The 25,001-nt window shown below is 42.9% G+C and overlaps 1 protein-coding gene across 1 annotated transcript in view; it reads right to left on the minus strand.

Moving 5' to 3' along the window:
* Nucleotides 1-1,548: 1,548 nt before the first annotated feature.
* The window catches only part of LOC143929912 (bone marrow proteoglycan-like), a 38,825-nt gene continuing 15,372 nt past the window's right edge, over nt 1,549-25,001 (minus strand). The window contains exons 3-6 of the mRNA XM_077453848.1: nt 11,529-11,728; nt 5,747-5,872; nt 3,787-3,892; nt 1,549-1,757 (exon numbers count right to left, since the gene is read on the minus strand). Of these exons, the coding sequence (XP_077309974.1) occupies nt 1,699-1,757; nt 3,787-3,892; nt 5,747-5,872; nt 11,529-11,728 (491 nt within the window). The 3' untranslated portion in view covers nt 1,549-1,698. The remainder of the gene's footprint in view (nt 1,758-3,786; nt 3,893-5,746; nt 5,873-11,528; nt 11,729-25,001) is intronic.

The raw sequence follows: 25,001 nt of genomic DNA on the forward strand, positions 1-25,001 counted from the left end.
CTATGATTAAAAAAAATGATAGACCCTTTATTTCTTTGTAAGTGGGGAAACTTACAAAATCTGCAGGGGATCAAATAAGTATTTCCCCCAATGTATGCTGCTCTATACACACTGTAAATCCTTTATGCCGGAATTTTGGTCGGAAAAAGCCCTGATGGTTTCCCCGACAGAATTCTGACGGGATTTCACACAAGCTGTCTTGCATACACACGGTCACACCAAATTCCGACCGTCAAGAACGCAGTGACATACGACGGGACTAGAAAAAGAAAGTTCTATACCCAGTAGCCAATAGCTTCCATCTCGTAGTTGAATCAAAGCATGCGTGTGTTTTTGCACATCGGAATTGCATACACACGATCGGAATTTCCGATAGAAAGTTTTTCCATCAGAAAAATTGAGAACATGCTCTCAAATTTGACACTCAGAATGCAGGGTTCAGGAGTGTGTTGCGCCCAGAATGCAGGGTTCAGGAGTGTGTTGAGCTTAGTATGCAGGGTTCGAGAGTGTATTGTGCACAGAATGCAGGGTTCAAGAGTGCGTTGTGCTCAGAATGCAGGGATCATGAGTGCATTATGCTCAGAATGCAGGGTTAAGGAGTGCGTTGCACTCAGAATGCAGGGATCAGGAGTATGTTTGGCTCAGAATGTAGGGTTCAGGAGTGTGTTGTGCTCAGAATGCAGGGTTCAGGGGGGCAAGGTGGAGGGTGACGTGAAGGGTGGTAGAGGTCACTGCTATGGAGGTGACCCTGCCCATAGCAGTGTCTTCTACCCCATCATATCACCTCCCCCTCCCCCCCACACACACAGTGGTTTCTTCTGCCCCCTCCCTTTCCCCTATCAGTAATCTCTGCCTCGCATAACATGGTCTCCTATCTGTTTCCACAGTAGAGACCGGGAGGCAGCACAGTTCTGGACAGAAGGGCCGAGCTGGCAGAGGGACATTTCATATTAGCAAGCTGGTGATTGGTTGCTTAGGACCACCCTTTGTCCTAGCAATCAATCACCTACAATTAAACATAAAAAGTTAATTTGGCCGGATCCTCCCATTTTCTGTCCTGATCTGCGCTTCCTCCTGGTCTCCGCTGTTCACTGATCACATCAGCAGGGGAGGTTGGGGGCAGGAGGGATAAAGAAGGAGCAAGACACAGAAGGCGTGACAGAGCCCCACAGTAGGCTTGAGACTGGGAGGGAGAAAAAAAACATCACAGAGAAGGAGGGGGTTGGCGGTGCAAGAACCTGTTTGTGGTCTACCTGTCACCTGCCTGCAGTTGACAGGTAGACCATGATCGACAGGTTGCCGACACCTTCCCTAGCCCATCTTAGAAGCGAGAGAGGGTGGCTACATTCTTATATACAGTGGAACCATGAGGAATGAACATAGCCTCCCTCTAAAACAATGTTGTTTAATGGCAGCAAAAAAGAAAAAAAATAAGGAATTTGAAGATTTGAGTTTAGCATCACTTTCATTTTGAACAAGATCACTCTATAACCATTAATGGTTTTCTACACAAAAAAGTCAGAAGTCACAGTATTTTTCAATGCTTGTAATTTATTATCATTGTATTAAAGTAAATGCATGCAGCAGGAAGATGCAGGGAACAGGAGGGGTGTAAAAATTGGAGGCAAGGAGTCTGATGGCTTATAGTCTGCATATAAAAGACAGATTGGGTCCAATCATGGTGAGATGTATGAAGGTTTATGTTCTGCATATAAAAGACAGTCTTGTCCGGCACCTGAGAGAAATCCATTGTCCAGCTGAGCGAGGAAAGAAAATAAGAGATATATTAAAGGGGGCCTGAGGTAAAAAAAGATCTATCTAAAGATATAACCTAAACAATTCTATAGAGAATCAGTTAGGAAGGGGCATTTGACATTTAAATTCCTCACACAGGGCTCATTTACACCTGCATTGCTCTTAGAAGAGTTACATAGTAGGCGAGTTTGAAAAAAGACCACCAAGTCCAACCTATGTGTGTGATTATATGTCAATATTACATTGTATATCCCTGTATGTTGCGTCATTCAGGTGTGTATCTAATAGTTTCTTGAAACTATCGATGCCCCCCCTGCTGAGACCACCTCCTGTGGAAGAGAATTCCACATCCTTGCCGCTCTTACAGTAAAGAACCCTCTACGTAGTTTAAGGCTAAACCTATTTTCTCCTAATTTTAATGAGTAGCCACGAGTCTTGTTAAACTCCCTTCCGCAAAAAAGTTTTATCTCTATTGTGCGGTCACCAGTATGGTATTTGTATGTTGAAATCATATCCCCTCTCAAGCGTCTCTTCTTAAGAGAGAATAAGTTCAGTGCTCGCAACCTTTCCTCATGACTTATATCCTCCAGACCCTTTATTAGCTTTGTTTCCCTTCTTTGTACTCGCTCCATTTCCAGTACATTCTTCCTGAGGACTGGTGCCCAGAACTGGACAGCATACTCTAGGTGCGGCCGGACCAGAGTCTTGTATAGTGGGATAATTATCGTTTTATCTCTGGAATTAATCCCCTTTTTATTGCATGTTTGCTTTGTTGGCAGCAGCTTGGCATTGCATGTCATTGCTGAGCCTATCATCTACTAGGACCCTCAGGTTCTTTTCCATTGTAGATTCACCCAGAGGTTCTCCCCCCAGTGTATAGATTGCATTCATATTTTTGGCATCCAAATGCATTATTTTACATTTTTCTACATTGAACCACATTTACAGTAGTTGCCCACCCCATTAATTTGTTCAGAACTTTTTGCAAGGTATCTACATCCTGCAGGGAAGTTATTGCCCTGCTGAGCTTAGTATCATCCGCAAATACAGAGATTGAACTGTTTACCCCATCCTCCAGGTTGTTTATGAACAAATTAAATAGGATTGGTCCCAGCACAGAACCCTGAGGGAGACCACTACCCACCCCTGACCATTCCAAGTACTCCCCATTTATACCTACTCTCTGAACTCACCCTTGTAGCCAGTTTTCAGTCCATGTACTCACCCTATGGTCCATATGGCCAATGGACCTTATTTTGTACAGTAAACGTTTATGAGGAACTGCAAAATCCATAGATGTGGTGTATCTGGGCCTTCTTTTATCTAGATGGCAACTCACCTCCTCATAGAAGGTTAATAGATTGCTTTGGCAAGAATGATTCTTCATGAATCCATGCTGATTACTGCTACTTATACCGTTTTCATTACTGCCGTGGATCACTTTTTAGAGAATGGTGCAGGCATGGCTGACAGGCATTCAGGAGATTATACAGAATTGTTTTACAGCCAAAGGGACTTATAAATTGGAAAAATGCACTGAAGCTACAAGTCTGGTATTTGGCCTGTGGTTGTGGCGCAGCTGTTATTCACTTGAATGTGTCACATTTGGCAACGGTACTGTCCACCAAAAGTGACAGCGAGGATAATTTTTTCCACGTTGCAATGCTTTGAAGAAGTAGCAATGCATGCTCTGAAACACATTAGGTTTTATTGATTTTAATAAATTTGGGACTTTAGTTTATCTATTGTTATTATTATCCACACCCAATACGGAATAGCATTGTTATTGAGCGGGATATACCCAATCGCGGGATGTGTTGTTAAAGATCTCTTGGAAGATTGTGGAGTCCTACTATGTAAGCTCAGCCACTCGAACGGTAAAATTGAAATGAATGTAAGCTTACCTTGGCATCTGACGATACTCTTAGATGTGCTCCACTTTTGTTTTGTTTATTAGTATAGATTTCTTTGTGAGGATTTGCGATCGGCTGTTGGAAGAGGAAACCATATATATAAGACATTGATACTTACTTGCTACATTTAGGGCAACACACCATTTTCCTCTCCCTTTGCGTTGTCCGCAGCCAAAGTTGGCCCAACTTACGCGGCTTCCGTCAACATGGTGGTATTTCCGACACTGCAAGTAGGATGTAAAGAAAAACATTTGTATCAGATAGCACAAAGACAAATTATAATAAATATAATATCTTGACCACATGTTTGTCAAAAAATGCAAAATTAAAAAGTTTAATTTTAAGTCAATTTGATTTAAGTTTATAAAATCTGCTTATAAAACATTTGTGAATCACAAAAGTATTTTTTTAACAAATCTAAAAATGTAAAAATAAATAATAATTATTATTATTAAGAATAATAATTATCCGAATTTATAAATTAATTTTAATGCAAACTCAAAAATTCTAATTTAATGACCTGTTGTAATAAATACAGTAAGGTATAAAAGTGAGATTAGATGATTATTCCTACTTAGGCTGCTTCATAGAATAGAATAAAAGAATAACATACAATAGAACAGAATAGAATTTGAATACTTCTAATCAATTGGAAAAATTTGCATTTGGTCGAAAACAAATAAACAAAATTAAAATTAAACTGAACAAATTTTGTTACAAATGCAACAAAATGAAATTAGTAAATTAACGAATCAATCCGAAACTAAACAAAACACATTTTTTCATTCTGCACATGTTTAATTAAAACTGGATGAAGTTGGACCTCTACCTTCACACAGAGTGCAGCAGTCTGGGTCTCCAGTCTTCGGAGATGCCTTCAGCACAATGCTCCAATAACAACACTCATACAAAATACTTTAATTTAAGACTGATCATTTTTTTAAAGTGATGTTTTATATATTTTTGTTGTACATAAACACTGATGCTGCAGAAAATATGTGCCTTTATAATCACAATGGCTCTTATTGGAACTTCTTACAGGTCCATATATAAAAGCAGACAGGTAAGGTAACGTGGGAAGGGTGAACGCTAAAACTGGCCATACATGTACTGAAATCCGGCCAGTTCAGTTGATACTGGCAGAATTTTGATCCATGTAAAGTGGTTGTACAGAAACCGATCTACCGATCGACTCCTATACAATCAGCCTGTCGGATAAATGCTGCTCGATCAGAATCGCTGGCTATAACCGGCAGAGCTAATCGGTGTATTCTCATTGTGGGGAAGGCTTCCCGCTGTCAGAACACAATATCTCAGTAGGGAGGATTTTCACATCCACACCAAATGTGTGGATAAGGGAATTAAGTAATTTTTTTTTTATTCAACCCACTGGTTGAACAAAAAACATTAAAAATTTAATCATCTATGAGCTGCTTTAGTCACTTAGCCATGTGCAAATATCAGTCTCGGCTACTGAGCTTTGTGAACAACAGATTGTTTTCTTTAACAGAACAGTTCTTACAGTTCTATATATACTAAACAGACAACAATTGTAATGGGTTGAGAGTGAAGGCTAAGTCACATAGCTATGTGTGTAAATGTCAGTATTAGCTATTGGACTCTGTGAACAACAGATCATTTTTCTTTTCTTGTTTTTATTTCTTCATTTATATAAAGGATGGTAGAGAATACATAATTACATGTGAATAACAGATCATTTTTCAACAGAGCAGTTAAGAGTAAACAAGTAAACACATGTTAAGGAGCTCCACCTAATGACTGGAAAGGCGAATAAAAACGTATTCACAAACAATGTTTCATACATGTTGTATTACCCAATTGTATTTGTATACAGCCAGTGACATTGGGGACTCATGGCTGGCTGTGACCTTCACTGTTATTGCTTCTAGTGGCCTCTTTGTAGACAATTAGTGTCTGGATCTCAGTCAGCTAAATCTGTCTGCAGTTATTTACATGAACCTCAGGTTGACGGTAAATTGAGGGGACTTTCTGACAATCACATTTTTTTTTGCATAAGTGGTTCAGCAACTGAGAAAAATTAGCAAATTGATACTTACACGTGGTTTCCAGAGACCAATCCATACTAGACTCTGATTATGGCACCGGGCAAGAGCTCTCATCTGATTGTTGACACAGGCATTATGTATAGAACACAGATTTCCTCTGTGACATCTGCAGAAACGCTGAGGAGGAAAACACAAAATTGTATATATTATATTATGTTCAACATTACATCACTACAGGGAGACATACATTATTTTATTGTAGACCTTATTGCAGATTCTTCCCATCCTTCTGTTTTTTTGTTATTTTTTTATTTTTGTATCTTTGCCTCACCATGACTTCTCTAAAAGTGACCGGGATAGAGTGAAAGTGTGTCTTCATTATAAACACCTGAGTAATCTAAAGCTGGCCATACACCTATAGATTATCTGCAGATTTTCTATGGTTAGATGGAAAAAGTGCAACAGATTTCTCCAAGTATGCTAAACTGTGTGGATGGAGGAATCTCCGACTGGGCCAAGCTTCAGTATCTTGCTAGTCGGCTCCGCTGGCTCTCAACTTAAACAATGCCTGTACCCAATCAGAATGTTCAGGTATTGTGAGAGCCGGCGGAACCGACTAGAAAGTTATGGAAGCTTGGGCCATTGGGAGATTCTTCCATCCACACGGTTTAGCGTAGATGGAGGAATCTGTTCCACTTTTTCCATCTGACCATAGAAAATCTGCAGATAATCTATAGGTGTATGGCCAGTCTTAGTGTTAGATCAAGAAAAGGAGCACCATCTGCTCTCCATCAACTAAGAAATGTCTTAGGCCACTACATGCTAGACATTTAGCCAATGTGAGGCCAATACTAGTGTGTCCTGGATGCAGAATACTTGTGTTTCAGACAATCACCACAAAACGCATAGGAACCTAAGTGCAAGTACCGCTCTATACTGCACATAGCCCCATTTAGTTTCAGTGGCTTTCTACCCAAGATGTTGGGTGGGATTGGCTGTACACAGACATAATGCCTACTGTGCATGTGGCAGAAAATGGAAAAAGGATGGCCGCACTCCAAAATAATGCTTTTATCAAATGAAGCTTAATCCATACATCAGAGACACAGGTCCAGATGATTTCTGACACGTTTTGCACCGTTACCCACATGCCGACACGCCATAGCTGAAAGACGGTTACAGCGTGGTCGGGTTATTCTGGGAGGGTATCCATGAACGTCCTCCCAGAATCTTGTTCCCGCACGCCCCCTGGGGCACGTACCTGGGAACATCCATGACCCGGGAACATCCGTACCCGGCGCATCACGGATCACGGTAAACAGCCGCTAATAGCAGCCGTTTACCACGTGATCGCTCCCTCAAATGACGGAGCAATCACTTGTAAACAAACCGGTTCATCCCTCCCCTCTCTGTACCGGTTGGTACAGTGAGAGGGGGTGTTAGAATATTATTCCAAATTTATAATTCGGCACTTATAGGTGTTATAATATATTTATGGCAAGCTTGCAAAACATATTTGGTTTTATGATTAATCATAATAAATAGTATGTGTGAATGACCTTGATCAAGTGTTCAGTGAAACATATCCTCATCTAAAGCTGAGTTAGTAATACGTTTCTGATGTAGCCAATTTGAGTATGACATATATGGTATCTTGGTACAGAATGTCATGAGAAGACAAAAATAGACATGTGTCTATGTAGCCAAAGCAATAATACATTGTGGATTATATCTTGTTAAAATAAGTTTAGAGTAGTCTCAGTCATGTTAATACATATTAGTATAAAGTTACTTAATGTAAAGTTGTTAATATGTGTTCATATTATGTAAATGTATGGTTATATGATATTACATGAACAGCACATGATGTCAAGTATGGAGTGTTACATGTGAGCTTGTCAATCAAGCTCCATATGACTCTCTGAGTTAGTATCTACTTTTGGATCGCACATTGCGGAAGTTAGCAGAAATGAATGTGTGCCATACAAGGTTCTAAGTTTGTAAGGTTATGACGTTCACATGTAATATATAAATCAACGTTTCAAGATTGAAGAAGAGCACTCACTGACACTCACACGGACACTCACTCACACTCAGACACCCACACACACACCCACTAAAGAGATGATACTGACATATTCATACAGAGACTGATGAATTGGGACAGCTGAATTCTGCCAGAAGTCTAAAGCCCCATACACACTATCAGATTATCTGCTGAGTTTTTCCTTCAGATTTACCAAAACCATATAATATGAGGACAAACCTTAGGAGTTTCAATGTGTGTGCAATCAGGAAGGCCCTTCTACTACATGGTTTTGCTAAATCTGAAGGAAAAACTCAGCAGATAATCTGATAGTGTGTATGGGGCTTAAGAATGTAATTTCCTGTTTCTTCTTGAAGGACAAGACAGGATGGTCAGAAGGCAGCAGCCATTGAAACACACATGCTTTCATAAGCTTATTACAGCTTTATAATTATTCTATTTCATATATTTTTACCTATCAATGCTATTGATTCGGAAACGCCTCTGAGATATAAGAATATAGATATTTTTAATATTCTTCAGGGGGAGAGATGGCAGCAGCACTGTGGGCTGGATGTGAAGTGCCCACAGTACTCTGCAATACTCTGCAACACTGCAATACTCGCCAATACTAGCCAATACTCTGCCAATACTCGCCAATAGTCTGCAATAAATTTTAAACGAAAAAAAAACAGCTGTGATTAAATACCCCAAAAGAAACCTCTATTTGTGTGAAAAAAAGGACAAAAATGTCATTTGGGTACAGTGTTGCATGACTGAGTAATTGCCATTCAAAGTGTGAGAGCACCGAAAGCTGAAAAGTGGTCTGGTTAGGAAGGGGGTTTAAGTGCCCAGTGGTCAAGCGGTTAATGATGCTTAATCATAGCTGTTGGACTACCAATCGCAATCTGTCTTTTATACACAACAAAATAATATATGGGGGTCACCTGACCAATTGTATCTAATCCAGATCAAGGCAACCAATATATTAAATAAATGATTTCAACCCATAAAAGAAAAGGGAACTAAATAATAAACATAGAAAGAAAGAGAGTTGGTTGGGACTTTAAATGAGGTATACAGGGGCCGTTCAAGTCCCCTCCTCCATCCCGGTTCAATATATAAAAAAAATGGAAGAACATAGATAGCGGGACTTTTCCATGAAGCACACGGGAGCAATGAAACAGATTGGATAAAAGTAGTTTTTAATTATTCGAATTGTTTATGAAATATTTGTATCAATTGTTTCCATACATTTTACTATATATTAATATTTTTATATTTTTTGCACATATACAATTCTTAAAAATTATTATTCCACATTGATTACAATTTCCAACAAGAAGTTGATACTTCTATTACAAGATACAAACAGTAATTGAGACATGATTTAATACAATAGAATTTATGTTTCATTGCTCCCGTGTGCTTCATGGAAAAGTCCCGCTATCTATGTTCTTCCATTTTTTTTATAAATAATAAACATATTGGAGTAACCTTATAAATTCAGGATTAGATTAGTGGGCTGCAACAGATCGCTCTCCTTGGCATATAATATATTTCTAAATAAAATACATAACATACAATATTCATGTGTCTGTCAAATACCCAATAAAACCATTAAGTGAGGTATAAACATCAATAAATGTTCAAAACAAAACATGTAATGTAAAAATGTGTTAGAAGATTCTAAAAATGTGTGTATACATGTCGTACTGTGCATGTAGCTTTAGGAAAATGTCAGACTACTAACTTGTCAGCAACCTTCTTCTACAGCACCGCTCTCTATTGCTGGCTGAAACACAGCAGCATCTTAAATTGCTAGTGAATTAGTGAAACATCATAGGTTCAGCCAGAAGAAAAGCAACACAGTGGAAGCAGGTGAGTGGTTAATCGTCACTTATGAACCTGTGGATAGTGATCCTCTCTAGAACACATGGATAGTGATCCCCTCTAGTGAATCTGGGGATGGTGATCTTCTCTAGTAAACCTTTGGATAGTGATCAACACTAATAAACCTGTGGAGAGTGATCCAACAAAGCTGTATCCTGGCCTAGGCCGACAAGACCCAGGCCTAGGGCAGCACTTTGCAGGGGGGCAGCAAGGAAATAGTCCCTGCTGGCATGCGCTACACTGTTATTGTAGCACCAGTCTTATGGGGCAGTGTCAGAGAAATGCCCATAACGGACATGTGACTGGGCGCTCTGCGGTGCGCCGGTGCCTCCTGTATATACTACCGGGGGCCACGAACCAGACATGTAAGGGAGACCTTCCCCTGCTATCTCGGGCTCATCAGTCCGGTACGCAAAGTCTGACAGTCAGACTGGGCTGAGAGGCAAATTAGTTTAGCGCCCCCATAAAGCTGCCACACTGCTTCCAGTATGCAAGCAGCCGGCATTCCGCAACTATTTGTGTGTGTGTGTATGGGGGAGGGGGCGCAGCTTCAAATTTTGACTGTCCTATCATCCTGGACCACAAACCTTCCTCACTGTGCTATATGGTTACATAGTTAGTCAGGTTGAAAAAAGACACAAGTCCACCCAGTTCATCCAATATGTTTTCTGCTGAACCATTAGCATGGTTATATCTTCTTAGTCCTCTCCATAAAATGATCAGAAATTTGTGCTTAAAGTAGAACTATAGGCAAGACTTTCTTTTTTTTTTTTCATTTTGGAAAGAGTACATCCCTGTCCCATTGCAGAGATTTCCCTTCACTTCCTGCCCCATAGCCAAACAGGAAGTGAGAGAAAATCTATGCAAATTAAGGAAATCCATCCCCCCCGCCCCCGGCAGGTCTTAAGCAGCAAAGGGTGTAGCCTTGACAGGAAAGGGTGGGTCATATTTAAATTAGGGGGTACACAAGTTTAGTTAGGCCTAGGACAGCACAAAACCTAAATACACAACTGCTCCCTAGTGAACCTGTGGATTGTGATTCTGTCTTGTGGATAGTGATCCTCTCTAGTGTACTTGTGGATAATGATCCTCTCTAGTTAACTTGTGGATAGTGATCCTCTCTAGTGATCCACACTAATGAACCTGTGGAGAGTGGTCCTCTCTAGTGAACATATGGATAGTGATCCTGTCTAGGGAAACTGTAGATAGTGATCATTTCTAGTGAACCTGTGGGATGGTGATCTTCTGTAGTGAACCATTGAAAAGTGACCCCCTCTACTGATCCTGTTGATAGTCATCCTCACGAATGAACCTTTGGATAGTGATCATCACTGAACCCGTGGCAATGATCCTCTCTATTGAGCCTGTGGCTAGTGATCCTCTCTATTGAGCCTGTAAATAGTGATCCTCTCTAGGGAACTTATAGATCGTGATTCTCTCTAGTGACTCTGTGAATAGTAATCCTGACTAGTGAAGCTGTGGATAGCAATAAGAATGCTTTTGTTAGTAACATGGGGAAATGTTGGAACAGTTACCAGTGTCCCCATAGACTTCCTTCATTTCTTTTACTGGTGACAGGAGATCTCTGTGTCATCGCTGCAAGCAACAATAAAATCTAGCAGAGCTTCTAATATTTACCCACTCTATCCTATATGAAAATAAAATTTTTGGCTGTGGCACCATTGAAAAAGGACATGTTTGTCTACTGAACCCCTTCAGATGTCTTCAGCAGGTAGAAAATGATAGGTGGGATCTTATTGGCTGCTTTCTGCCCATTCCTCCACTAGCCTCTATTGGTTGAACTGGATGGACTTAGTTGCATATTTTGGTTGAAAAAAAGACACTATGTAAGCTCCTACTCCTTGGGGAATGTCTGCATTCCCAAACCGAGCACATGCTGTAATGTTTACGCACCCGAGCTTGCCCAAATCTCCTAGCACTGGTATACAGCCTGTAATGGCATGTTGCTTCTGAGTGACCTTCCAGGGTGATATTGTGGCATGTCTTGAACTGGCAATCATTAAGATCAGTTTCTTCTAGGTCATCAGGCATGTCATTTTCATCCTCCTGGCTGCGTGGATCAACTAATTCCTCAGCATCATTTTCAACACCTCCTGAAAAATATTGAGATATTCAATTCATACCAAACCGCACCAAGATCTTGCTGTTTCAGACAATCTCAGATTTACTACATGGAAGAAGATTTTGATAGATTCTGAGATTTGGTTGAGTTCTCAACTCCACCCACCTCCATAACATTAAAGCCCAATTATATTTTTAGTTTAAATCAGCTAAATACATTCTAGATGCATTCAAACACAAGGTGTACAAAGTCTTACAGTTTGTTGACTTTTAAAAAGTAGATAAGTCAGTCATCTGTCTGAAAGCTAAATACAATAACTCAACTTTCTGTGGGGAAGCAGTGGTCTCTGTGCAGAGGTCCAACACTCCTCTAGCTGAGTTAGACTGATAGCTCTGCAAAGCTCATGCTCAGTGGTGATTTGACAGGGGGTGAACTTGACCTCTGCAGAGAGATCACTGTTTCCAGACAGAGAGCAAGGGTCCTTCTATGTGGCATGCAGAGAGCAGGCTTTTGTGTTTAGGCAGTGGTTGATTTTTTGAAGAAAAACAAACTCTACAGCTTTGCGCAAGTTTTATTTCGAAGCTCCAAAACAGTTTTTAGCTGATTTAACAATATTAAATCCAAAACCAAAAAATATTTTATATCACAGATTAACAGCTTTTAGATGTAGAGGGTGCATCAGTTTTAATTTTAAGGCATTTCACCCTTTCACCTGGTGATCCAGCCAGTAAATGTATTTTTGTCAGCTTCCTTTAAGTGTCACTTTTACTGGATAGCTTGTTCTGTTAGAGTGTTGAGACAAATCATTTACCACTTACAGGGGTGCTTACAATGATTGGCATATATTGATTTCTGTAAAACCTTTATCCTAAAAGAAAACAAAACACACCGTTTTAATTTGTTAGTGTAGCCACCCTGCTCTAATATGGGGTGACTATTTAAATGTATCCTTGCTAGGAGGTGCTACTGTATGGTCTGACCTTGTGCATACCTCCCAACTTTTTGAGATGGGAACAAGGGACACCTCTTAGCAAAAGTATGTAGGCATAGGACATGCCCCCCGCCATGCCCTCCTAAAGAAGAATTATACAAAAAATTATTAGTTAATAATTAGTTCGTTTTTTTTTTTCTTTTGTTACCACTACTATTGCTTTATATTGGCTTTTGAAATTTACAAATGCCACAATTTAGAAATTGGATGCAAGATTTAGCACTGGGAAACCCTTTTAGTGCATTTTATATACAACTATGTAGAACAGGCCAAAATAAGGGACAACTGGAGAGAAATGAGGGTCAGAGGGACTTTGTTCCAAATCAGGGACAGTCCCTCGAAATCAGGAACAGTTGGGAGCTATACTAGTAGGCCCATAGCCTAGGCAAAAAATGGTCCACAGAAGCTGTTCTGCCTAGCCAACTAGCTGAACCAAGATTGAGACCCAGGAGAAGGACCTTGCTGGAGGTAGGAGCCCGGAGTTGTATGGTTTTCTTGTAGGGAAACAGAGGTGTGGGAACAAGTCTGCTAACCAGCCAGTTGTGCATTCAGAAGGGTTGCTGGTGTCAACTTACAGGTTCTAAACTGTACAAGCTGGCTGTGGATCTAGAAGTATGGAAGTGTTGATAGGGGTATCTGCAGTCCTATCACTCCCCTCTTGTTTGATGAGCAATAAAATCTCTTAAAAGACATTAAAGTGACTGGCACCCAACTGTTCCCCATTTTTAGCCATGGACTCAGCCCACTCTGTCACTAGGGGGCCCTAAAACACCTCCAGGGGTTGGAGGGAAGGGTGCAAAATTAGTCATGTTCATCTAAATCTGACAAATTAAAAATGCTGCTGTCCAAAGTATCTCTGATGCTCCTCTATCCAGAGCCACGCAAGGTTAGGCAATGTAGTATGGGCTGGATCGCTATATAAAAATAAAGGAAAAACAGCCTAAAAAAATGCAACCACCACATTTAATGATTGGTAAGCTGCAATATATTACATTTTTGTTTTTGGATTTAATATCACTTGAAAGTACAACGGGGCTTTAGATAAACCAAAAATCAAACCAGCAGAGTACATTCTAAAATATATACAGTACAGTGCAAAGTTTTTTGGTAGGTATGAAGAAATGCTGTAAAGTAAGAATGCTTTCAAAAAATAGATTGTAATTGTTATTGTAGCGCCGGCTCCTGAAGAACACGTGCTATGTGTTTTTGAAATTTAATGTTACCCTTAAACCGCAGTTTGGCTTGGGTTTGATTACTCCAAATTTTGACCTCATCATCAGTCTGACTGGACTGAAGGGTGTTCTGCCTGGCCATAGGGAGCGCTGTCACTTCTGGAAGGTATGGAAACACAGTCTAGTTGGGTGCTTTAAGGTTACTTTCTATCGGAACCAGTCCAGTGGGAGTGTCACTCTTGCTGTGCCTTCTGGGAGGGGGTACATAAGATGGGGATGTCACGTGTTTCGGAGTTCCAGTCCAGAAGTATGTTCTGACTGCATGGTCCTGGTCCCCCTGACCAGCCCCCAGGACTTCCATGACCTGGGGTTCGGATCCACCCGACTTTACGTCTGGGGGCTGGCTAGCCCGAGGCGAGGAAACTAAAGGAAGGATTCAGAGGTGGTCCGATGCCGTCTCGGTTAGTGAAGAGGACCAGCGACTGTGAAGTTATCCAGGGGAGGACTCTTCGGGAGAAGGCCGCGCAAGGGTTGGCTTCTCAACAAGAGTCTGGAAAAGCTGAAGGACCCAAGTGAATGCAATCTTGTGTGGTATCGCCGGACCGGCTGCAAGATACTGGTACCACACGAGTGTTCTACAAGTTTCCTTTACATGTTCTGTAACAAAGTCTGTGGCAGAGACTTGTTCCTGACGCAAGCACCCTACTGGCTGCTAGGCCTGGTGAGAGAAGGACTGTCCAACTAGGGTGAGGATCCAGCTGTGAATGGCTATTCTCTGGATTTATTCAAAGTAAGAGAGTTATTTTTCATACTGATTTTTATACTAAGAGTACCTGGACTTTTCACCTAAACCCTCTGATCCTATACTGTGAGACTGTTTGTTAACTAATTTTTGCAAAAGTCTCTGTAGTTCTTGGGCCATCTACCTCGGGAACCCCTAGACGCATATGAGGTGAAGAAGGTAACGGTAAGCCCAATAAATTCAGCCGCTCCTTCGGGTGTCAGTGCTACATTATCAATTTACAAAATGCAAAGTGAGGAAACAGAAGAAAAAACTAAATCAATCAATATTTAGTGTGACCACCCTTTAGTTTCAAACCAGCATCAGTTCTTACACTTGCACAAGTCAGGGTTTTTGTAGGATTGGAATGAGGTGTATGATTAACCAATTAAACCAAGCAGGGGCTAATGATCATCAATTTCATATGTAGGTTGAAACATAGTCATTAGCTGTTTATATTTCAGTTAATTTTCAGTTATATAGGAGGTGTAAAACTGGGTGAGGAACAGCCAAACTCTGCTACTAAGGTGAGGATGTGAAAGACAGTTTCATGTCACAGATCATGCACCAAGGCATGAGCACAGCAGCAAGACACAAAACATTTACTTTCCATTTTTTTAATTGCTAAAAATAGAAATGTAGCGCTGGCTCCTGAAGAGCACACGCTGTGTTTTTATTTTATTTTAAGGTTACACCTGAACTGCAGTTTGGTTTGGGTAAAATTGTTTAAATTTGGGCTTCAGCATCAGTCTGACCAGACTATGGAATGTTCAGCCTGGCCACAGGGGGCACTGCCTCTTCTGGCAGGTATGGAACTACAGTCTGGTTGGATGCTTTAAGATTACTCTCTCTCGGAGTCTGCCCAGTGGGAGTGGCGCTCTTGCTGTGCTTTCTGGGAGAGGGTACTTAAGATGCGGATGTCACGTGGGTTCCGGTCCAGAAGGATGTGCTGCCTTCATGGTCCTGGTCCTCCTGACCAGCCCCCAGGAAGGCTATGACCTGGGGTGCGGATTCACCTGATCTTGATGTCTCGGGGCTGGCTAGCCCGAGGCGAGGAACTAAAGGAGGATTCTGAGGTGTTTGGGTGCTGTCTCCGGTTTGGGAGAGACCCAGTGACTTCATAGCTATCCAGGGGAGGACTCTTCAGAAGAAGGCCACGTATGGGTTGGTTTCTTAGCAAGAGCCTGGAGGAGCTGAAGTACCTAAGAGAATCCGGTCTCATGGATATCGTCAAGCTGGCTGAAAGATCCAGGTATCACACGAGTGTTCTACAAGTTTAGTTTTCCTACATGTTCTACAACAACTTCTGTGGCAGAGACTTGTTTCCTGAGTTAAGCACCTTGTTGGCTGCTAGACCTTGTGAGAGAGGGGCTATCCAACCTGAGTGAACATCCAGTTGTGAATAGCTATTTTCTGGATTCAGTCAAAGTAAGCAAGCCCTTCAGTATTGACTTTGACACTAATGCAGCGTACGACGGTCTTTCCGACTGACTTTCGGCAGAGTTCCGACGGACTTTCCGAATGAACGGACTTGGCCACACACAATCAAACCAAAGTCCGACCGGATTCGAAGGTGATGACGTACGACCGGACTACAATAAGGAAGTTCATAGCCAGTAGCCAATAGCTGCCCTAGAGTCGGTTTTTGTCCGTCGGACTAGCATACACACGAACGGATTTCTCGGTCCGGCGGAGTTCCGGTGGAAAAATGTAAAACATATTCTATTTCTAAAGTCTGCCAGATTTTTGGCAAGCAAAGGTCTGATGGAGCCCACACACGATCAAATTGTCCGACGGACTCGTTCCGTCTGACCTTTTCTGTCTTCCTGACCCCAATTTAAGAGACTGTTTGCTGTCTACTAGGGCGGTCGTTTCGAGGCGAATTTTGCGTGTTCGCGATTCGCCCGATCGGAGGACTATTGCCGCTGTTCGCCCGGCGGACATATGTGTTTACAGTGTGAAAGAACTTTGACCCATGATGACACATTCATCATGGGGAACAGGACAGCCAATTGAGACATTTCAGCACATGGACAATTGGACATTCCACTTACCTTATAAGTAGACCTGATCTGGTGGCCATTTTACATTCTGTCTTATGTCATTATAGGGAGAGGTTGCTGTGTGGAGCAGGTAGAGACTGTAGTGACACAAATCGCTAGCTATTAGGTCCACAAAAGTCCTTTTAAGGACTGGTATGGTATAGGTGTAGTACAGTATATAGGGTTCAGTGCACTGCTGTGCTGGTGATTGCAGCAGCCTGTCTTTTGTCAGTTCAGGGAGGGACAGGACGCTGTGTGCAGCAGGGACAGTCAGTTTAATCACTAGCTATTACTATTAGGTCCACAAAGGTCCTTTTAAGGACTGGTATAGGTGTACAGTATATAGGGTTGTACACATATAATATACTTTCTTCTAAATATAGAAATAATATTATACTTGACTGCTGCCCTATTCTGCAGCAGTCTTTTATCAGTGTAGGGACTGAGGTACAGTCTGCAAATCACTAGCTACTAGGTCCACAAATGTCCTTGTAAGGACTGGTATAGGTGTACAATATATAGGGTGCTTGTGCATGGCTGTGCTGCAGATTACTGCCCTATTCTGCAGAAGTCCTTTATCAGTGTAGGGACTGAGGTACAGTCTGCAAATCACTAGCTGCTAGGTCCACAAAGGTCCTTGTAAGGACTGGTATAGATGTACAATATATAGGGTGCTGGTGCACTGCTGCAGATTACTGCCCTATTCTGCAGCAGTCTTTTATCAGTGTAGGGACTAAGGTACAGTCTGCAAATCACTAGCTACTAGGTCCACAAAGGTCCTTGTAAGGACTGGTATAGGTGTACAATATATAGGGTGCTGGTGCAGGGCTGTGCTGCAGATTACTGCCCTATTCTGCAGAAGTCCTTTATCAGTGTAGGGACTGAGGTACAGTCTGCAAATCACTAACTGCTAGGTCGACAAAGATCCTTGTAAGGACTGGTATAGGTGTACAAAATATAGGGTGCTGGTGCACTGCTGTAGATTACTGCCCTATTCTGCAGCAGTCCTTTTGCAGACTGTACCTCAGTCCCTACACTGATAAAGGACTGCTGCAGAATAGGGCAGTAATCTGCAACAGTGCACCACAACCCTATATATTGCACACCTATACCAGTCCTTAAAAGGTCCTTTGTGGACCTAGTAGCTAGTGATTTGCAGACTGTACCTCAGTCCCTACACTGATAATCACTAGCTACTAGGTCAACAAAGGTCCTTGTAAGGACTGGTATAGGTGTACAATATATAGGGTGCTGGTGCACTGTAAAGGCTCACTCAGCCTTACTCTTCTGCACCCTCCTCATCCTCTCGATATGCACCCTCTTCTTCACTCTCTGTTATGTGCACTCCCAAAGACACTACCACCAACACCACCACCACCATATACCTTCCGCTTGAGTCACAGGAATTATTTTCTGATCCATATCAAGACATTTCCGATGTGCAGCCACTCTTGGCATTGGATCAGGAAGAGGAGGTAGCAACAACCGCCGCTCAGCAGTCTGACGACAGTACCCAGATCAGCCCAAGGAGGAGGTTTGTCCCCGCTGTTGCTGCCTACTCCGAGATCTCTAATTATAGCGGTGGGGAAGGTGACGTTGATGATGACGTGTCTAGTGATGCCCACAAGAGAGGAAGAGGAGGGGAGTTCAGAGGGAGATATGGACCAGCAGATAGGGAGGAGAAGCAGGAAGAACTTAGATCGCACAGGAGGGACAAAGCAGAATGCGAATGTATCAGGAGCAAGGCATCAACCATGTACAGTCACATCTGGTGCTCCCAGGACGCCGGAACATGGCTCCACAGTGTGGGCTTTTTTAACGTGTCCACTAATGACAATAGTGTTGCCATCTGCAATCTTTGCAGTCAACGCATAAGTCACTGTAAGCCCAACACTCACCTGGGGACCACCGCCTTAAGAAGGCACATGAGCTGCCATCACCGAGCCCAGTAGGAGCAACAGAACACACAAAGCCACACTCCAGTCTCGTACCGTCCAGCCTCGTCTTCTACTTCTCCTTCTCCTCTCTCCTCACAATTGTCCTCCACTCCACTTTCCATCATGCCAAGCTCACGTTTTTCTTGAAAAAGGCAGGCTTCCGTGGGCCAAATGTTCGAGCGTAAAAAAAATGATGACGCTGGATAACCCTCTTCCCCAACAGTTGACAGCTGGCTTGTCAGAACTGATAGCCCGCCAACTACTGCCATATAAACTGGTGGACTTGGAGGCCTTTCGAAAATTTGTGGCCATTGGAACACCACAATGGAAGGTCCCAGAAAGGAAGAATTTCTCACAGAAGAGCATCCCAGAGCTATATGGCCATGTTCAGCGGCAAGTGAATGTATGTCTGGCACACAGTGTCAGTGCCAAGATACATCTGACCACAGACAAGTGGTCTAGCAAACACGGGCAGGGAAGGTATATCACTTTTACTGCCCACTGGGTGAACCTTCTGATGGAAGTCAAGCATGTAACCCGTGGCACCCGTGTAAATTTGGTTTTACCACCACAGATTGCATGCAGGCCTGGCTCTTCTTCTCCTCCTCCTCCTACTCCATCCTCCTCCCTCTCCTCCTCGACTGACTCCTCCTTTTCCACTGCTAGCGTCTCTTCCGCTGCGCCACCTAAGCTTCCCAGAACCTATTCGACATGCCAGGTGAGACGTTGCCATGCTGTGCTGCGTCTGTTGTGCCTGGAAGCCAAGAGCCACACTGGCCTGGCACTCCTTTCAGCTTTGCGTTCACAGGCAGATCAGTGGCTAACACCGCTCAATTTGACAGTTGGTAAAGTGGTGTGTGACAATAGTGCCAATCTGCTTAGCGCATTGAAACAGGGCAAAATTATGCACGTGCCATGATTGGCAAACGTCTTAAACTTGGTCGTGCAGCGATTCGTTGTCAAATACCATGGGGTCCAGGACATCTTGTGGCAGGCAAGGAAAATCTCGGCCCATTTCAGAAGATCTTACACGGCCATGGCTCGCCTTGCTGACATTCAGCGGCGACACAATCTGCCGGTCAGACGTCTTATTTGCGATTGCCCGACGCGATGGAACTCAACCTTCTATATGCTTGATAGGCTGCTCCAGCAGAAACGTGCAGTTAACGTCTACCTGTATGAACTCTGTGGCAGAACAGGTTCTGGGGAGCTGGGGTTTTTTCACCGCGCCAGTGGCTGCTCATGCGCGACGCATGCAGACTTCTGCGGCCATTTGATGAGATCACCAAACTGGTCAGTTGCAGCCATGGTGGCCATCAGTGACATGGTACCGTATGCCTTCTTTATGGAGCGTGCATTGCGTCATGCCATTGATCAAGCCGTGGAGGAGCAGGAGCGGGAAGATGAGGAAGTCACAATGCTGGATGAATTCCCAGGGGGGGCTACTCTATCTGAGACAAGTCAACAACAGGAGTCTGAAGAGGAGTCAGAGGAGGATGGTGCCAGGGCGGATGAGCAAGAAGAGCATGCTTTAAACCTTTCTGGGATCCCTGTTGTTGTGCGTGGATGGGGAGAGGAGAACGAGGAGGACGACATTATCCTGGATGATGAGCAGGAGCCAGGCCACCACACCGCTTCCAGTTTAGTGTAAATGGGGGCCTTCATGCTCCAGTGTTTTATCAAGGAACATCGTATAAAAAGCATAAGGGTCAAGGACCAGTACTGGGTGGCAACGTACTTAGACCCCCGGTACAAACACAAAATGGCGGAAATGTTACCACCGTCACGGAGGGCTGTCAGAATGGAGCACTTCCAGGCCTTGCTTTGAGAAATGCTGCATTATGCTTTAAGAGTTGCAGGTACCAATCCAACAGCGCCTGCAAGAAGAGGGCGGTTTGAAGATGTGTTGGTGACTTCTGATATGAGGTCATTCTTTCAGCCGACCCATCGACAGGTCTCATCCGGATCCAGCATCAGGGAACGCCTGGGCCGACAGGTGTCCGACTATATCGGGTTAACGGCTGATGTGGACGCTCTGAGGAGTGATGAACCCCTGGACTACTGGGTGGGCAGGCTTGACCTCTGGCCAGAGCTTGCCCAATTTGTAATGGAACTGTTGGCTTGCCCCTCGTCCAGTGTCCTGTCTGAAAGGACGTTCAGTGCAGCAGGGGGGATCGTGACCGATAAGCGCACTCGCCTAGCTCACAACAGTGTTGACTACCTCACATTTCTAAAAATGAATGATACATGGATCTCGGAGGAATTCAACACATGTGACCAGTAGACCATGTATATCTCTATAAACGATTTATTTAATCGGGCACACAGGCCTTTTTTCTACATTTGGCTCACTTCCTTGTACAAAAAAAGAACACCGTACTATATGTCCGTACCATCCTGTTTGAAGAGGTTGAGCGGTGTCAGTGCTGCTGTCAGTGCTCTCTATCTCGGTGCTGGCGTCAGTGCTCTATATTACAGTGCTGGTGTCAGTGCACTCTATCACGGTGATGGTGTCAGTGCACTCTATCTCAGTGCTGGTCTCAGTGCTCTCTATCACGTTGCTGGTGTTTTGTCAGTGCTCTCTAGCTCGGTGCTGGTGTGGTCTCAGTGCTCTCTATCACGGTGCTGGTGTCAGTGCTCTCTATCACGGTGCTGGTGTGGTGTCAGTGCTCTCTATCTCGGTGCTGGTGTCAGTACTCTCTATCACGGTGCTGGTGTGGTGTCAGTGCTCTCTATCACGGTGCTGGTGTCAGTGCACTCTATCACGGTGCTGGTGTCAGTGCTCTATATCGCGGTGCTGGTGATCATCTCCTGCACCCTCTTTATAGCCTACCCTAACCTTTCCTCTCCTCCATTGCCTTCATGCGCTCCTGAGTCCTGAATTGTCAAAATTTTACAAAAAGAATGCTTGTAGTTGTCGATCCCAGATTCACGTCATACATGTGTTATGTCAGTGGCCATGTGGTGGGACTATGTGTGCACAGCTAGTAATTATTTTGTGGCTGGAAATATGACCTGTAGGTTTTTAAAGTTCGCCTGCCATTGAAGTCAATGGGGCCCGCCGCAAACTTTGCGGTTTGTGATCTTTCGGCCGCATTCACAGTTCGCTTTTGCGAAACGTCCCGTCGGAAGTTTGTCCATCTCTAGTAATAGCCTCTACCAAACCCAGCAAACAAACAGACATTGGAACAGGTAAAGGAGCAGAGATGATAGAGTTTAATAAATCCACCACCTCCATCCATTAATTAGCTATACATGGGCAAGTCTAAAAGATTTGTGTGAAATCCCCCTGAGATGCATAGCACCTCCAGAACTTAGAAGAGCAACCAAGATTTATCTTTTGAAGTCTATAGGGCATGATATATGCTCCATATACCAGTTTAAGTTGGATCATAGGGTCCCTCAAGGAAATCAGAGATCTCAGGGGGAAATCCCACACACAACTCCAGTCCTCCATACCCAGATCTGGTATATCTCACATCCACCTAGCTCGCAGACCCTCTAGTGGCAAAATAAAATTGAAAGTAAGATGAGAGTACGGTTTCGAGGTAAGCTTATCAAGACACTCAGGCCTAAGTACTAATTCCAGAGTGGATTGCATCATTAAACTATCCTGTGGAAACTGTGCATGAAAAGTGTGTAGAAGCTGGTAGTATTTAAATAGATAGGAACTAGGTAGATTAAAAGTTAAGTGTGGAGAAAGTCGATTTTTTAGTTTCTGATCAGTAACCACTTGAACAAGTAATTTAATATTATATTTAGTCCATGAAATAGGCTCTGTTTTAAAAAAAAAAGGGAGAGTAGGGTTAAACCATAAAGGGGCATTTGAAGAAATCGCACCCTTTAGATAACACTTGCATTTAAGACCAGCCTCCCAGGCTTGAATAGTATTAAGCATAGGAATAGTCACCTGATAAGGTGCCCTATGACCCCTAAAGTACCTTAAGAGCTTCTGTGGAACTTACCACTGCTGCTTCCAGCCGAGTGGAGGAGTTATATAAATCTGGGCTTAGCCACCATGTGGCCGTAACCAGCTGAGTGGTCAAAAAATATTTGTATAAATCCAGAAAAGCTAATCCTCCCTGTTTAGAAGGGCGCATCAGGGTACTTAATTTATACCTGGGGTTTTTCGACCCACGTAAAAAAAGATGAAAACAGCTGATTTAATCTTTTGAAAAAAGATGCATAAAGCCATTGTGGAGAATGTCTAAATAAATACATAAATTTAAGTAAAATTTTCATTTTTAAAAGATTACCGTTGTCCCTATTGGGATGCATTAGAGACTAGATTAGAGAGCGGTTCGCAAACTTTCATCCGCGTTCGCGGTTCGGGTTCGCGAAACGTCCCGTTGGAAGTTCGTCCATCTCCATTGTCTAAGTTTTACAAATAAAAGTCCCTTTATGCGGCCCCTGGGGGCACGCATCGCGGCGATCGTTGTTGCGGGGTGTAAGTCTGACACCCCGCAACTACGATCTCAGTAAAGAGTCTCCAACGGAGATGCGAGCAGAGGAGAGCCAATCGGCTGCTCCTCTGACAGGGGGGGGTCTGTGCTGATCGAGGATGCCGACACTAGACCACCAGGGATTCCACCAGACCACCAGGGATGCCCAGCACCAGGTATGCCACTCTTGACCACCAGGGATGCCAGTCACTGCCCACAATGGATGCCAATCAGTGCCCACAATGGATGCCAGTGTGCACAGTGGGCGTCATTGATTGGCATGCATTATTGTTTGGCACTGATTGGCATCCATCAATACAAAACAATACAATACAATGTCACCTATCAGTGCCCATACGTGCCACCTATCAGTGCCCATCCATGCCCATCTGTGCCGCATATCCATGCCCATTCAGGCTGCCTATCTATGCCAATCCGTGCCAGCTATCAGTGCCAATTTGTGCCACCTATCAGTGTACATCCGTATCGCCCATCAGTGCCGCCTATCAGTGCCCATCAATGCCACCTCATCAGTGTCACTTCATTGGTGCCACCTCATCAGTGCCCATCAGTACCACCTTATCAGTGCCCGTCAGTGCAGCCCCATCAGTGCCCATCAGTGAAGGCGGAAACATACTTATTTACAAGGTTTTGAAACTAAAACAAAAAAAAACATTTCTTCTTTTCAGAATTTTTGGTCTTTTTTTTATTTGTTTAGCAAAAAATAAAAACCGTAGAGGTGATCAAATACCACCAAAATAAAGCTCTATTTGTGGGGGAAAAAATGATAAAAATTTCATTTGGGTACAGTGTAGCATGACCGAGCAAATTGTCATTCAAAGTGCGACAGCGCTGAAAGCTCAAAATTGGTCTGGGCAGGAAGGTGTTTAAGTGCCTGGTATTGGGGTGGTTATTGTTATATGGAGTTTTGGGGGGGGGTTTTTTGTGTGCCATTATTTATATGGAAAATATGATACATACTTATATACTTTTAATTCTATTCATTATATTGATTTTATTAGTACATGTTCTGGATCCTTTCAAGCCATGTGTCATGATAATATGCATAGATGACATATATATGATTATTTGTTTATCAGTGGGAATGCTTCAGCAGTCCCACTATTGTTATTCCTTTTTTTTATTTATTAATCATTATCTTTTTAATTGTATTATTATTACGTACATTTTTTGGCTCTGCGTAACTTCTGCATGCTTTCAGCTATTAAAGCCATTCAACTTTTAAAATGTTCAGCTCTTTCAGCTGATGATGGGACTTCTTCAACTTTTTTTCTACTATTTATACTTTTTAAAATATTAAGCTTTTTTAACACTTTTTTTTAACATTGAAGTCAATGAGAGCATGGTTCAAATCCTTAAAATCTTCTTCTGCTACCAAAAGTTTCAGCTCCTTCATACTTTCACCTACAGACGCCAAACAAACTTTAAAATGTTCACAAAATATTCAGCTATCTGGCTATGTCTTTTCAGTTTGATATCTTTTACAGTTTTTGTGAAAAAGCTGTTTAAGTTTAGTGATCATTTCAGAAAATTTCATTAAATTTAGGGCATCCAGGCTTTTGTTGTCTGTTTTGTTTCCATGGTTACCAAAGCTTCTTATACACCGTGATGGGCAGTGGGGGGAGGTGGCTGGAGCATCTGATTACAGAGCCCGGGGGAGAGCACAGGCACACCATGTACTGATTTATAATAGGCACAGAGAAACAGAGCGCACACCAGCCCTAGTGCATTAAAGTTTATTTAACTCAGTAAAAGGTTAAAAAAGCCAGGTATGTCACTCTCAAACATCCGTTGAGTAGTAGCATTGGTATTTACAGCCTCCACTGTTGCCTCCTTCCCCGATTTTAGGCTCCCTGCAGTAGCTAGCAGTACGGATGGTTAAGTACTCGGTTCGCTTGCTGGCTGCAGGTACACTCTC

Source organism: Lithobates pipiens, unplaced genomic scaffold (assembly GCF_037356315.1).
Source record: "Lithobates pipiens isolate NorthernLeopardFrog02 unplaced genomic scaffold, aLitPip1_a1.2 Scaffold_25, whole genome shotgun sequence".
NCBI classification, from domain to species: Eukaryota; Metazoa; Chordata; class Amphibia; order Anura; family Ranidae; genus Lithobates; species Lithobates pipiens.